The sequence below is a fragment of the Hyperoodon ampullatus genome, assembly GCF_949752795.1.
Source record: "Hyperoodon ampullatus genome assembly, chromosome: 4".
Lineage (NCBI taxonomy): Eukaryota > Metazoa > Chordata > Mammalia > Artiodactyla > Ziphiidae > Hyperoodon > Hyperoodon ampullatus.
Genome location: NC_136917.1, coordinates 149,309,334 through 149,324,297, shown reverse-complemented (window position 1 = coordinate 149,324,297; position 14,964 = coordinate 149,309,334). Strand labels below are relative to the sequence as shown.

General features: G+C 36.5%; 1 protein-coding gene across 2 annotated transcripts in view; it reads right to left on the bottom strand.

Annotated features, from left to right (window-relative positions):
- Positions 1-2,173: 2,173 nt before the first annotated feature.
- Positions 2,174-14,964, bottom strand: part of ZFR (zinc finger RNA binding protein) — a gene marked incomplete at its 5' end in the record, with an annotated part of 76,904 nt that continues 64,113 nt past the window's right edge. For both annotated transcript variants that reach the window (XM_079703763.1, XM_079703764.1), the window contains 3 exons: positions 2,174-2,698; positions 5,336-5,433; positions 5,552-5,663. In XM_079703763.1, coding sequence (XP_079559889.1) covers positions 2,519-2,698; positions 5,336-5,433; positions 5,552-5,663 — 390 coding nt within the window. In that variant the 3' untranslated portion in view covers positions 2,174-2,518. The remainder of the gene's footprint in view (positions 2,699-5,335; positions 5,434-5,551; positions 5,664-14,964) is intronic.

The window sequence follows — 14,964 nt, the reverse complement described above, 5'->3', positions numbered from 1 at the left end:
AAAGAAATAGAAGAAACAATAGTGGTGAAGACAAAAATCTAATTTGTAATGCATCATGTAATTGGGGGATGGTTGAGAGGAATCAATTTGTTTTATCTGGGTTATCATTACTGAAACATAAGCAGGCACTATACTAACAAGGAAAGCTAGTTTGAGATGCAGAGAAAACTGATAAGTAAATTAGTTGCCGAAACAACTGGTTCAAGAACGCATTAGCATGACAACCAATGCTTCTTTTGACCAGAAAGTTTATAATTTTCTTTAAAAACTGTCAAAGCAGAAGAGATACTAACAAATACTCAAGTCAACTTTATTTCATATAAGATGGTTAATGTGAATGTAGCTACAGCTGTGAAAACCATTAAGCCATGCAAAAAATAAATAATACTGAAATAATTATCTTCGTAAAAAAAATTTAAGTGGCACCACTTGTATATCTGGATGAAGACACCTGAAACTAAATGCAAAAATTTGGAACTTGGGCTCAGAACATTTTTAGAACATAATTAATTGCAAGATGAAGGGAGCAGGCTGGCAAAGTGCTGAGCATAAACTTTGATACCTGACTTTCAATTCAACTCTGTCACTAAACTGATGTACTAACTTTAATTAGCCACTCTGGGCTATAGTTTCCTCACCTAAAAAATAAGAAACACAGCACCTTCACTTATTCTTAATTTGTTATGATAGTTTTAAACAGGAAAACGTGTGAAAGACCTAGCATGGTGCCTGTCATTAGTGAGTGATAAATGTCAGTTCTTTTCTTCTCTCTTAAGTAAGAGAACTGTGAGAAACAAAATTCCTAATTTTTTTACTGGGTGACTAAAATGAGACCCGGAAAGATTAAAAAAAAAAGAAAAAAAAAGAAAGAAAAGATGCTTGGGGGAAAAAACAGAGTCTCCTGTTCTACTTCCCCAGCGGTTGTCTCCTACAGTCTCCTGGTCCTCTAAGAGCCTGGGGGAAGATTCTGACCCAAGAAAGAAATTGAACCAATATGGTATTGAATTACACAATTTTCTGGAAATTATGTGCCCAGGAAACATCATTTGTCAGAAATAACAAGATGTAAGTAGCCAATAAATTTGAATATGGTTTTACTGAAGCGTACGTTATTTCAAAGCAGAAGTATTTCTGTCAATTCTAACACATAATACATTTAAGTCATTATATGAATTTAAGTTTTTATTTGTGTATTTCACTGTAGTGCTGTGACAAAATGACATTTGTGTACCAGAGCATACATATATCAACAGTAAGATGTAACTTTTCATTACACCACTGCTAGAATATTTAGCTTTTTGTAGGACACATAAGCAGGTAAGATGGCCACACCAAATAATTTTCTGTTTTTTTTTTCCTTAGATAGCCTTAATTTTTTTAAATCAGTAATACTCTATCAACCTCACTGTTAATAGAACTGTAAATTATCTGGGTGATGGGGTGTGGGGACAGGGGGGAGGGATCATTCAACTATTATTATACTGTAGTAGTCCCTAGAGTAATCTCACACACACCAATAATGAACTGTCTTCGTAATTAAGGGCTAGTTACTGTTGTTAGTTGCACAATGATACAGTTCCTTTTGAAAATATTGGTTAGCCCACTTATATATGAAAAATGCCCTTTCCACTTATGCAGAAGAAAAAAATATTCAGAAAGTTATTTTTGGCCTTGCTATGTCAAAAAGTCAACTGTACAAAGATCTACGTGTCAAACCTAAAATTATAATTTTAAAAGTATTAAAAACAAAAATGTCATGCATTTTTATTATCAATGATTCAGAGGCTTTAAAACTGTCGCAAGACCATATAGTATATATTAGCTTTTATACTGCTAATGCACAACTAACAGCAAACTTGATTAGATTAACAGAAATCTGTCTTAATTACACCTTTATATATCACACTAGAGAGACAAATGCCACAAGATCTGCAGAAACATTCAGTTCTGAGCACTTAAATGGCAGGATAACTTTTTTGTGTTGTAATCTATCACATAAAGAATAACAAAAGGAAGAAATTCTGCAGTCTCACGTTACAAAAAAACGTACTGCTGTAAAATATTAAGAGGGGGTAAAGGATATCTGTAACACAAAGTAACAACTAGTATCAAACAGCAAACAAAACCTCTAAATAAAAATATCAAAATACACATAGCAACTGAGCACAAATACTGCATTAAATATAGTAAAGATTTAATAGGACTAGTTAATAAAAGACACAAATATAGAGGGAGCTAGGGCAACCAGTAAATAAAACCAAAAATAATGGGAAAAAAAATCAGAACAATTGTTTTTCCCCTAGTTGGAGCATAATTTTTTTGGGGGCGGTGTCTTTCCATTCATATAATACCTAACACTGTACATTAAAAGATTTTAATATCATAGAAAAACTTGGTTCTTCCATGAAATTCTTTAAATTCTTGATAATTTTTTCAAAGTAGACATCATTATGAATGAAAAACAGCCAACAAATGGGCACCTGTTGCCTTTTAACACTGCAGATTTTACAGAAACTTTTTAAAAGTTATCATAATCCTTTTTGTCTTTTTTCCCCTCAGCTTCAAATCCATCAACTCCATCACTATCCCTTCTTCGTTTCCTGTTGTTGTGGATGTTAAAACGTTGGCTCATTTGGGGTAGTGGATCCATGCCCAGAACTTTGTGTATCTGGCGGAATGCAAGGAGTCTCAATGCAAACTACAACAACAAAAAAAAGAGTCAGAATTTAGTTAATTTAAAAAACCAGTATTAATTCTTATTATGCTTATAGCCCCAAATGACAATATCAAAAAGCATGTTTAATGAAAGAAACATCTTGAACGATATTAAATTTCACAAATGAAATACTCCATATGTTCTGATGTTTTTATTTTCAGGCTTTAATGTGTGCATGCTGTTTTGTTTTTTAAAGCATAAGTTAAAAAAATAATTCTTAAAAAAATTAGTAATGTTCATTAAAAAAATCCTAAAACAATATACAGCAAAAGAAAAAGTGTCTCACTTATTGAATGAACATCTCTTTGTTTCATATTCACTCATCTTCCCACTTTTCCTGTGGATGCCCATGTACACAGGCTCAGGCATGGGGTCCACGTGTGCGCACACACACACACCTCCCCCCAGGTTTACAAAATGAGGATTATACTTCTACAACTTGTTACTTCATGAACTAAAAAAAAGATTTTTCACTATGTGGCTATGTATACATAGGAATATGTTAGGCATCAATTTCACAAGACCTATGTGTCACAAGATATTTGAGACATAATTCCCCAGTTTTCTGGGGGATATATATACCCTTTAAACTAATATAAGGAAATTTTACAGTCATTTGATCAAATGGCAATTTTCACTATAGTTAAACCTTCAATATAACTGTTTAGACTATTTCTTGAGATATAATTCACATAAAATTTGTCCTCTTAAAGTGTACAATTCAGTGGGTTTTTTCAGTATACTTACAAAGTTTTTCAACCATAACCACTCTCTAATTCTAGAACATTTTCATCACCTCTCACCCGTAAAAAAACCCCATGGCCCAACAGCAGTCATTCCTCAATTCCTCTACCCCAAGGCCCTCACAACCACTCATCTACTTTTCTATCTTGATAGATTTGTCTACTATGGACATTTCATATAAATGAAATCATACAGTATGACTTTTTGTGTCTGGCTTCTTTTACTTACATTAAGGTTTTCAAGATTCATCTACATTATATTATGTAACAGCACTTCATTCCTTTTAATGGCTGAGTAATTTTCCACTGTATGAATATATCCTATTTGTTTATCCACCTATCCATCAATTGATATACACTTGGGATGTTTCCACTTTTTGGCAATTATGCACAATGCTTCTATGAATATTTGTGCATAATTTTTTTTAAACTTTTTTATTTTTTATTATTTTTGTGTATAACTTTTTAATGAACATATATTTGCAGTTCTCTGAATATACTTCGTCAAACTGCTGGGTCATATGGTAACTCTATGTTTAACTTATTGAGGAAGTGCCAAACTGTTTTCCACAGTGGCTTTCCACAGTGGCTTTCTGAAGTGAAACTAGGAATATTTATCATAACAGAATACTAATTCTTTATTTAGAGATACTTACAAAAGGTCCTTCCCAAAGATAAACAGAATAATGTTTTCTTCTGTATTAAAAGAAAATATCCAAAGATATCTGGTGTATAATAATGAATAGTAATACACTTCTACCACAGACATATTGCTACTGATCATCAGCTTTTTCTAATACTAGGAGTTTCTAAATAGAAGAGTACTCCAGTAAGGAAAACTAAAATAGCATCTGAGGATGGAGTGCACATTCTGTAAGCTCTTGTTCTGCGTGTGATTGATATATATTCCTAAATTCTAACAAGAGGAGAGATTTCTACTGTGCAATTGTAAATTATTTAGCAGCAAATGAAATTTGAGGATACTGAAGTTATTCCCATAAAAAGTCATCTTGGAATTTTTAAACATTATCAAAGGGGACAAGGTTTACTTAATTCCTTTTCTGAGGGGGCGGATTAACCTTATTCTCCTCTTAGTACACTTCTGAACTCAAAAAAAGGAAGCTATGGCAGTTTTAGACTGATTGAAATATTAACTTATTTAATCTTCCCAACAATCCTATTTGAGACAGACACTGCTCTTATCCCTTACAGATGAGCGGGCAGAGCTGGTATTCAAACTCAGGGAGTCTTGACTTCAGGGCCCACACTTTCAATTACCACATTAGCTGGCTTTTTCAGTGGCAGGAAAGGCTAAATCATAACAAAAATTTCCATAAACCATACAACATATCACTTCTGTACATCCAGAGGACATAAACAGCTTCTCTACTGATCTTGATATACAACGTAATACCGAGATTTAGAGACACTGAAAATACTGCTGTATTTTTTTTTTTTTTTTTTTTTTTTGCGGTACACGGGCCTCTCACTGTTGTGGCCTCTCCCGTTGCGGAGCACAGGCTCCGGATGTGCAGGCTCAGCGGCCATGGCTCACGGGCCCAGCCGCTCCGCGGCATGTGGGATCTTCCCAGACCGGGGCACGAACCCGTGTCCCCTGCATCGGCAGGCGGACTCTCAACCACTGCGCCACCAGGGAAGCCCACTGCTGTATTTTTATATTTATATAATACACTTAATGAGACACGCACACAGTTAAAAAAATAAACTTGAAGATTATATTAATGAAATCTAGTTTAAATTACATCCTCTCTAAGGGTTTACTTACAGCGATTTTTCCTAAAGGACAATTATAAAAAAACCAAAACTTTAAGGGCAGTGATAGAACAAAGCTTTGGGATTAGGAACACACGGGTACCTGTGCACTGGATGTGATGTCTTCACGCTGCTGGTCAGTCATTGTTGCCAAGGTATCAAAGGGATCCTTCTCACAAGGATCCAGAAGTCCAGGACTACCTACAGCAATCACCGTAGGGAGAAAAAAGCATTACCATCATCCATTTGTAAAATAAAGAAGAGTTCTCATTCAACCATCAAACACAAAAACAAACATTAAAAATGAAGTAAAACTTACCTTTAAGAATAATCCCTGAAGAAATGCACTCAAAAACTCTTCTCAGTGCATCTCCAGGACTCTGAGGACTAGAAGCACTACTGATTGCTTTCTCTACTAGTAACTCCATAGCCTAAAAACAAAAAAATAAAAATGTGCTTAACAGCTTACAGCCCAAAGGAATTATTCATTTTCAAACACCAGAATGACAAACTACCTGCAAAACTGTCATTAAAAAATTTAAAGATTGAAAAAGTTACATAGACCGAGTCACAAAATTAGAAAAAAATTACATATAATATAAAACACTCAAAGTTAAATACTAAGTAATGAAAACAAAAATAATAAGACTATATAATTGACATCTTAAAAATATTTTATAATTTATGCTTAATGAAAAATAGATTAATAGGTTTTTTTTGTTATTTTTAGTTATTGTTATCCTTTCCTTATTAAAATATGACAGTCCTTAAAATTCTTTAGATATTTAGGACTCACATACATATGTTCTTTAATACCTACATACTGATGACACTAAGTCGTTAGAGCAAGACAGTATTCTACTAAGTAAAGAAGACTTTTGTTTTCTTTACGAACAATTACCTAATTTTCATTTAACATACAACTGTACTTCTATTATCCTTAAGGAAAACACAACTTATGCTTTCACTGTAAATTACATTTGAGAGACTCAAAATCTAAACCAATGAATAAAAGAAAAAAGTACAGATTTAGATCCAGAAAGTGTTTTGAAGGGTCTATTAGAAAAATTTGTTTCCATTTAGAGTTTAAAAATTGAGATATAACGTACAACTCAGTGGTTTTTAGTACATTTACAAAGTTGTTCAACCATAACCACTCTCTAATTCCAGAACATTTTCATCACCCCCCAAAAAAACTCCATACCTATTAGCAGTCATTCTCCATTCTCCCTTTCTTCCATCCCCTGGCAACCACTAAACCACTTTCTATTTCTATAATTTGCCTCTTCTAGGTACTTCATACAAAGAACCATATGTGACTTTTTTGTATCTGGTTGGTTTCTTTCACTTAGCATAATGTTTAAGGTTTGTCCAAGTTGTAGCTTTTACTTAAATTATAAATAAAACCACCAATAACACTTCAAAGAAATTAAATAGATTGCACCTAGAATGAAATCCTTAAAATGATACTGAAACTGAAAATACCTTAGGGAGAATCCATTTTTAGCTGTATACTTAAAAAACTCATAAATTTAATCAGAGGTAAAAACTACATCCACCTATTCACCCCGAGGCCATTACTCAGATCTTTTAAGTAAGAATAATTCTTAAAAGGCTGGACATTTGGAGGCTTCAGTCCCAAACAAATTAGGAATAAATTGTAAGAGAGATGTGAATTAAAAGAGATAGTGCACATTAAGAGCTATAAAAAATGAGAGCTGGAAGCATGAAGTTAAGAAAATCTGAGAATAATGAATGTTAATAATGATAAATGTAAATTACAACAAAAAAATTAAGATGGTTCAGTTTATTCAACTGAAGAATGCAGTAAGATGTTCTATACAATTTTTAAGGATTTTCATTTTAAAATTTTAGTATTTTAAGGAATCAGCTTCACTTATCTAGACAACTCTATGAATGTAGAATAAACACCTGTCCTTTCCAGACAAGTCAAGTATTATTTCAAGATGTCCAAAAGACTGAAATCTTTGAAGATTAAAGGATTGTCAAGTGTCATTTATTTTGGATTTTTTAAAATTTTACTTTATTTTTTTGGCTTCATCAGGTCTTAGTTGTGGCACGTGGGGTCTGCGTTGAGGCACATAGGGTCTTTCGTCTGGGTGCAGGCTCTTCATTGTGGCGTGCGGGTTTTCCTCTAGTTGTGGAGCACAGGCTCCAGGGCAGGCGACTCCAGAGTGTGTGGGCTCTGTAGTTTGTGGCACGCGGGCTCTCTCATTGAGGTGCACGAGCTCAGTAGTTGTGGTGCCAGGCTTAGTTGCCCCGTGGCGTGTGGGATCTTAGTTCCCCAACCAGGGGTCAAACCTGCATCCCCTGCATTGGAAGGTGGATTCTTTACCACTGAACCACCAGGGAAGTCCCCCAGATGTCATTTACTTTGAACCCCTCTGCCTAACCTAAGTGGCCAGTATGTAGAAAATACTCAATAGGACTTCCCTGGTGGCGCAGTGGTTAAGAATCCGCCTGCCAATGCAGGGGACACGCGTTCGAGCCCTGGTCCGGGAAGATCCCACAGGCCACGGAGCAACTAAGCCCATGCACCACAACTACTGAGCTCGTGTGCCACAACTACTGAAGCCTGCATGCCTAGAGCCTGTGCTCTGCAACGAGAGAAGCCACCGCAGTGAGAAGCCTGTGCACAGCAACGAAGTAAGTAAATAAATAAATAAAACACTCAATAAATGTTTATGAAACAGAATACTTTTGGAAAGAAATATGAAAATAATCCTGCTAATAAAAGAAATCAAGGCTTATTATTAACAAGTTACTAAAATACAAAATTGATGTCCTAAAATATGCAACTTTCCCAAAATACTTCAAATTTATAATAAGTACTTTTAGAGAATGTTAAGAGAAAAATAAGTATTAAATAATCAGCTATAATATAGCTATGTCAAGATATAAAATGTTACAAGTAATTCAAAGCTTTTTCAAAATCTGCTTACTGACTGACCTTAGAAGTGGGAATTTGTAATTTAAACTTATATATTAAGGTAGAAACTAACTAAAAACCAAGAAAGAAATGAATTATTTATGGAATACAGAAAGTCCGTATATTTAATCACACAATAAAACTAAGTCAACTATCTGCCTTGAGATCATTTGCTCTGAAGGAAGCAATTTAAAAATGTTAATTTTCTATAGAACATGGTTGTTCTCCAAGCAGAGGCTGACAGTTAGGAAAGCAACAAAAGTAGAACACAAGAGGTTTATATACTCTGAAATGTACGCATTCAAAAGTAAAAGGACAGAAAACCACGGCACCTAACAGGCACCCGTGAGGGACCACAGACACCTAAGGGAATGGGAGGAACCCCCAGCAACTGGTTGTTTCAATTATATTTTTATTTTTCCTAATGTTTTTTTATCTTTCTGATTTTATTTTGTTTTTTATTCTTTGTTATTGTATTGCTCCTTTCTTTCTTTCTTTCTTTTTTTTTTTGGCGTGCTACACAGCTTGCGGGATCTTGGTTCCCAGGCCGGAGGTCAGGCCCGAGCTCCTGCAGTGGGACCTCCGAGTCCAAACCGCTGGACTAACAGAGAACCTCAGACCCCAGGGAATATTAATCCGAGTGAGGCCTCCCAGAGGTACTCATCTCAGCAGGAAGACCCCGCTCTATCCAATGGCCTGCAAACTCCAATGCTGGACACCTCAGGCCAAACAACCAGTAAGACAGGAATACAGCCCAACCCATCAAAAACAGAAAAAGAACAAAAAACGAAACGACAAAAAGATATGTTACAGACGAAGGAGCAAGGTAAAAACCTACAAGACCAAATAAATAAAGACGAAATAGGAAACCTATCTGAAAAAGAATTCAGAGTAATGAAAGTAAAGATGATCCAAAATTTCGGAAAGAGAATGGAGAAAATACAAGAAACATTTAACAAGGATCTAGAAAAACTAAAGAGCAAACAAACAGTGATGAAAAAAACAATAAATGAAATTAAAAATACTCTAAAAGGAATTAATAGCAGAATAACTGAGGCAGAAGAACGGATAAGTGAGCTGGAAGATAAAATGGTGGAAATAACTGTGAGGGAGCAGAATAAAGAAAAAAGAATGAAAGGAATTGAGGACATTCTCAGAGACCTCTGGGACAACATTAAACACACCAACATTTGAATTACAGGGGTCCCAAAGAAAAAGAGAAAAAGAAAAGGCCTGAGAAAATATTTGGAGAGATTATAGTCGAAAACTTCCCTAACATGGGAAAGGAAATAGTCAATCAAGTCCAGGAAGGACAGAGAGTCCCATACAGGATAAATCCAAAGAGAAACATGCCTAGACACATTAATCAAACTATCAAAAATTAAATACAAAGAAAAAATATTAAAAGCAGCAAGGGAGGGCTTCCCTGGTGGCGCAGTGGTTGAGAGTATGCCTGCCGATGCAGGGGACATGGGTTCGTGCCCTGGTCTGGGAAGATCTCACATGCCACAGAGCGGCTGGGCCTGTGAGCCATGGCCGCTGAGCCTGCGCGTCCAGAGCCTGTGCTCCGCAACGGGAGAGGCGACAACAGTGAGAGGCCTGCATACTGCAAAAAAAAAAAAAAAAAGCAGCATGGGAAAAGCCAACAAATAACATACTAGGGAATCTCTATAAGGTTAACAGCTGATCTTTTAGCAGAAACTCTGCAAGCCAGAAGGGAGTGGCAGGACATATTTAAAGCTGATGAAAGGGAAGAACCTACAACCAAGATTACTCTAGCCAGCAAGGATCTCATTCAGATTCGATGGAGAAATCAAATGCTTTACACACAAGCAAAAGCTACAAGAATTCGGCACCACCAAACCAGCTTTACAACAAATGCTAAAGGAACTTCTCTAAGTGGGGAACACAACAGAAGAAAAAGACCCACAAAAACAAACCCAAATCAATTAAGAAAATGGTCATAGGAACATACATATTGATAATCACCTCGAATGTAAATGGTTTAAATGCTCCAACCAAAAGACACAGACCGGCTGAATGGATACAAAAACAAGACCCTTATATATGCTGTCTACAAGAAACCCACTTCAGACCTAGGGATGCATACAGACTGAAAGTGAGGGGATGGAAAAAGATATTCCACACGAGTGGAAATCACAAGAAAGCTGGAGTGGCAATACTCATATCAGATAAAATAGACTTTAAAATAAAGACTGTTACAAGAGATAAGGAGGGACACTACATAACAATCAAGGGATCAAAGCAAGAGGAAAACGTAGCAAATATAAATATGCACCCAACATAGGAGCACCTCAATACATAAGGCAAATGTTAACAGGCATAAAAGGAGAAATCGACAGTTAACACAGTAATAGTGGGGGACTTTAACACCCCACTTACACCAATAGACAGATCATCCAGACAGAAAATAAATAAGGAAACAGAAGCTTTAAATGACACAATAGACCAGATAGACTTAATTGATATTTTTAGGACATTCTACCCTAAAGTGGAAGAACACACTTTCTTCTCAAGTGCACATGGAACACTCTCCAGAACAGATCGCATTTTAGGTCACAAATCAAACCTTGGAAAATTTAAGAAAACTGAAATAGTATCAAGCATCTTTTCCAACTATAGCGCTATGAGCTTAGAAATCAATTACAAGAAAAAAACAGTAAAAACCACAAATACATGGAGGCTAAACACCGCACTGCTAAGTAACGAAGAGATCATTGAAGAAATCAAAGAGCAAATAAAAAAATACCTAGAGACAAATGACAATGAAAACACGACGATCCAAAACCTATGGGACGCAGCAAAAGCAGTTCTAAGAGGGAAGTATACAGCAATTCAAGCTCACCTCGAGAAACAAGAAAAATCTCAAACAATCTAACCTTAAACCTAAAGCAAGTAGAAAAAGAAGAACAAAGAAAACCCAAAATTAGTAGAAGGAAAGAAATAAAAAAGATCAGAGCAGAACTAAATGAAACAGAAACAAAGAAAACAATATCAAAGATGAATAAAACTAAAAGCTCGTTCTTTGAGAAGATGAACAAAATTGACAAACCTTTAGTCAGACGCATCAAGAAAAAAAGGGAGGACTCAAATCAATAAAATTAGAAATAGGGCTTCTCTGGTGGCGCAGTGGTTGAGAGTCCGCCTGCCGATGCAGGGGATATGGGTTCGTGCCCCGGTCCGGGAAGATCCCACATTCCGTGGAGCGGCTGGGCCCGTGAGCCATGGCTGCTGAGCCTGTGCGTCCAGAGCCTGTGCTCCACAACAGGAGAGGCCACAACAGTGAGAGGCCCGTGTACCACCCCCCAAAAAAAGAAATGAAAAAGGAGAGATCACAACTGACACTGCAGAAATACAAAAGATCGTTAAGACACTACTACAAGCAACTATACGTTAAGACACTACTACAAGCAACTATATGCCAATAAAATGGACAACCTGAAAGAAATGGACAAATCCTTGGAAAAGTACAACCTTCCAAGACTGAACCAGGAAGAATTAGAAAACATAAACCAGCCAATCACAGGGGGGGAATGAAATTGAAACTGTAATTAAAAATCTTCCAACAAACAAAAGTCCAGGACCAGATGGCTTCACAGGCGAAAGCTATCAAACATTTAGAGAAGAGTTAACACCTATCCTTCTCAGGCTCTTCCAAAAATTACAGAGGGAGGAACACTCCCCAAACTCATTCTATGAGGCCACCACCACCCTGATATCAAAACCAGACAAAGAGGTCACAAAAAAAGAAAATTATAGACCAAAATCACTGATGAACACAGACGCGAAAATCCTCAACAAATACTAGCAAACAGAATCCAGCAACACATTAAAAGGATCATACACCATGATCAAGTGGGATTTATCCCAGGGATGCAAGGATTCTTCAGTATAGGCAAAACAATCAATGTGATACACCATATTAACAAATTAAGGAATAAAATCCATATGATCATCTCAACAGATGCAGAAAAAGCTTTTGACAAAATTCAACACCTGTTTATGATGAAAACTTGCCAGAAAGTGGGCAGAGAGGGAACCTACCTCAACGTAATAAAGGCCATATACTACAAACCCACAGCAAACATTGTTCTCAATGGTGAAAAACTGAAAGCATTTCCTCTAAGATCAGGAACAAGACAACGATGTCCACTCTCACCACTCTTACTCAATATAGTATTGTAAGTCCTAGCCACAGCAATCAGAGAAGAAAAAGAAATAAAAGGAATACAAACTGGAAAAGAAGTAAAACTGTCACTGTTTGCCGATGACATGATACTATATATAGAAAATCCTAAAGATGCCACTAGAAAACTACTAGAACTCATCAATGAATTTGCTAAGGTTGCAGGATACAAAAGTAATGCACAGAAATCTCTTGCATTCTTATACACTAACAACGAAAGATCAGAAAGAGAAATTAAGGAAACAATCCCATTTACCTTCGCAACAAAAAGAATAAAATACCTAGGGATAAACCTACCTAAGGAGGCAAAAGACCTGTACTCAGAAAATTATCAACACTGATGAAAGAAATCAAAGATAACATAAACTGATGGAGAGATAGTTATGCTCCTTGACAGGAAGAACCAATATTGTGGAAATGACTATACTACCCCAAACAACCTACAGGTTCAATGTAATCCCTATCAAACTACCAATGGCATTTTTCACAGAACTAGAATAAGAAATTTTACAATTTGTATGGAAACACAAGATAACCCGAATAGCCAAAGCAATCTTGAGAAAGAAAAACGGAGTTGAGGGAATCAGGGTCCCCGACTTCAGACTATACTACAAAGCTACAGTAATCAAGACAGTATGGTACTGGCACAAAAACAGAAATCTAAATCAATGGATCAAGACAGAAAGCCCAGAGATAAACCCACACACGTATGGTCACCTTATCTTTGACAAAGGAGACAAGAATATACAATGGAGAAAAGGCAGCCTCTTCAATAACTAGTGCTAGGAAAAAGAGACAGCTACATATAAAAGAATGAAATCAGAACACATCCTAACACCATACACAAAAATAAGCTCAAAATGGACTAAAGACCTAAATATAAGGCCAGACACTATAAAACTCTTAGAGCAGAACACTCTACGACATAAATCACAGCAAGATCCTTTCTGACCCATCTTCTAGAGTAAGGGAAATAAAAACAAAAATAAACAAATGGGACCTAATGAAACTTAAAAGCTTTTGCACAGCAAAGGAAACCATAAACAAGATGAAAAGACAATCCTCAGAATGGGAGAAAATAGTTGCAAATGAAGCAACTGACAAAGGATTAATCTCCAAAATATATAAACAGCTCATGCAGCTCAATATCACAAAAACCCAGTCCAAAAATGGGCAGAAGACCTAAACAGACATTTCTACAAAGAAGACATACAGATGGCCAACAAATGCATGAAAAGATGCTCAACATCACTAATCATTAGAGAAATGCAAATCAAAAGTACAATGAGGTATCACCTAACACCAGTCAGAATGGCCATCATCAAAAAATCTACAAACAATAAATGCTGGAGAGGGTGTGGAGAAAAGGGAACCCTCTTGCACTGCTGGTGGGAATGTAAATTGATACAGTCACTATGGAGAACAGTATGGAGGTTCCTTAAAAAACTAAAAGTAGAACTACCATACGACCCGGCAATCCCACTACTGGGCATATACGCTGAGAAAACCATCATTCAAAAAGAGTCATGTAGCACAATGTTCACTGCAGCTCTATTTACAATAGCCAGGACATGGAACCAACCTAAATGTCCATCAACAGATGACTGGATAAAGAATGTGGCACATATATACAGTGGAATATTACTCAGCCATAAAAATAAACGAAACTGAGTTATTTGTAGTGAGGTGGATGGACCTGGAGTCTGTCATACAGAGTGAAGTAAGTCAGAAAGAGAAAGACGAATACTGTATGCTAACACATATATATGGAATCTAAAAAAAATGGTTATGAAGAACCTAGGGGCAGGACAGGAATAAAGACGCAGATGTAGAGAATGGACTTGAGGACACGGGGAGGGGGAAGGGTAAGATGGTACGAAGTGAGAGAGTGTCATGGACTTATATATACTACCAAATGTAAAACAGATAGCTAGTGGGAAGCAGCCGCATAGCATAGGGAGATCAGCTCGGTACTTTGTGACCACCTAGAGGGGTGGGATAGGGAGGGTGGGAGGGAGATGCAAGAGGGAGGAAATATAGGGATATACGTACATGTATAACTGATTCACTTTGTTATAAAGCAGAAACCAACACACCACTGTAAAGCAACTATATTCCAATAAAGATGTTAAAAAAAACAACAACAACCTACATGCACCACAATGTCCATTGCAGCTCTATTTACAATAGCCAGGACATGGAAACAACCTAAATGTCCATCAACAGATGACTGGATAAAGAATGTGGCACATACATACAATGGAATATTACTCAGCCATAAAAAGAAAAGAAATTGAGTTATTTGTAGTGAGGTGGATGGACCTAGAGTCTGTTATACAGAGTGAAGTAAGCCAGAAAGAGAAAAACAAACACTGTATGCTAATGCATATATATGGAATTTTAAAAAGCAGTACTGATGAACTTAGCAGCAGGGCAGGAATAAAGACGCAGATGTAGAGAACAGACTTGAGGGCACAGGGTGGTGAAGGGGAAGCTGGGATGAAGTGAGAGAGTAGCCCTGACGTATATACACTACCAAATGTAAAATGGATGACTAGTGGGAAGCTGCTGCATA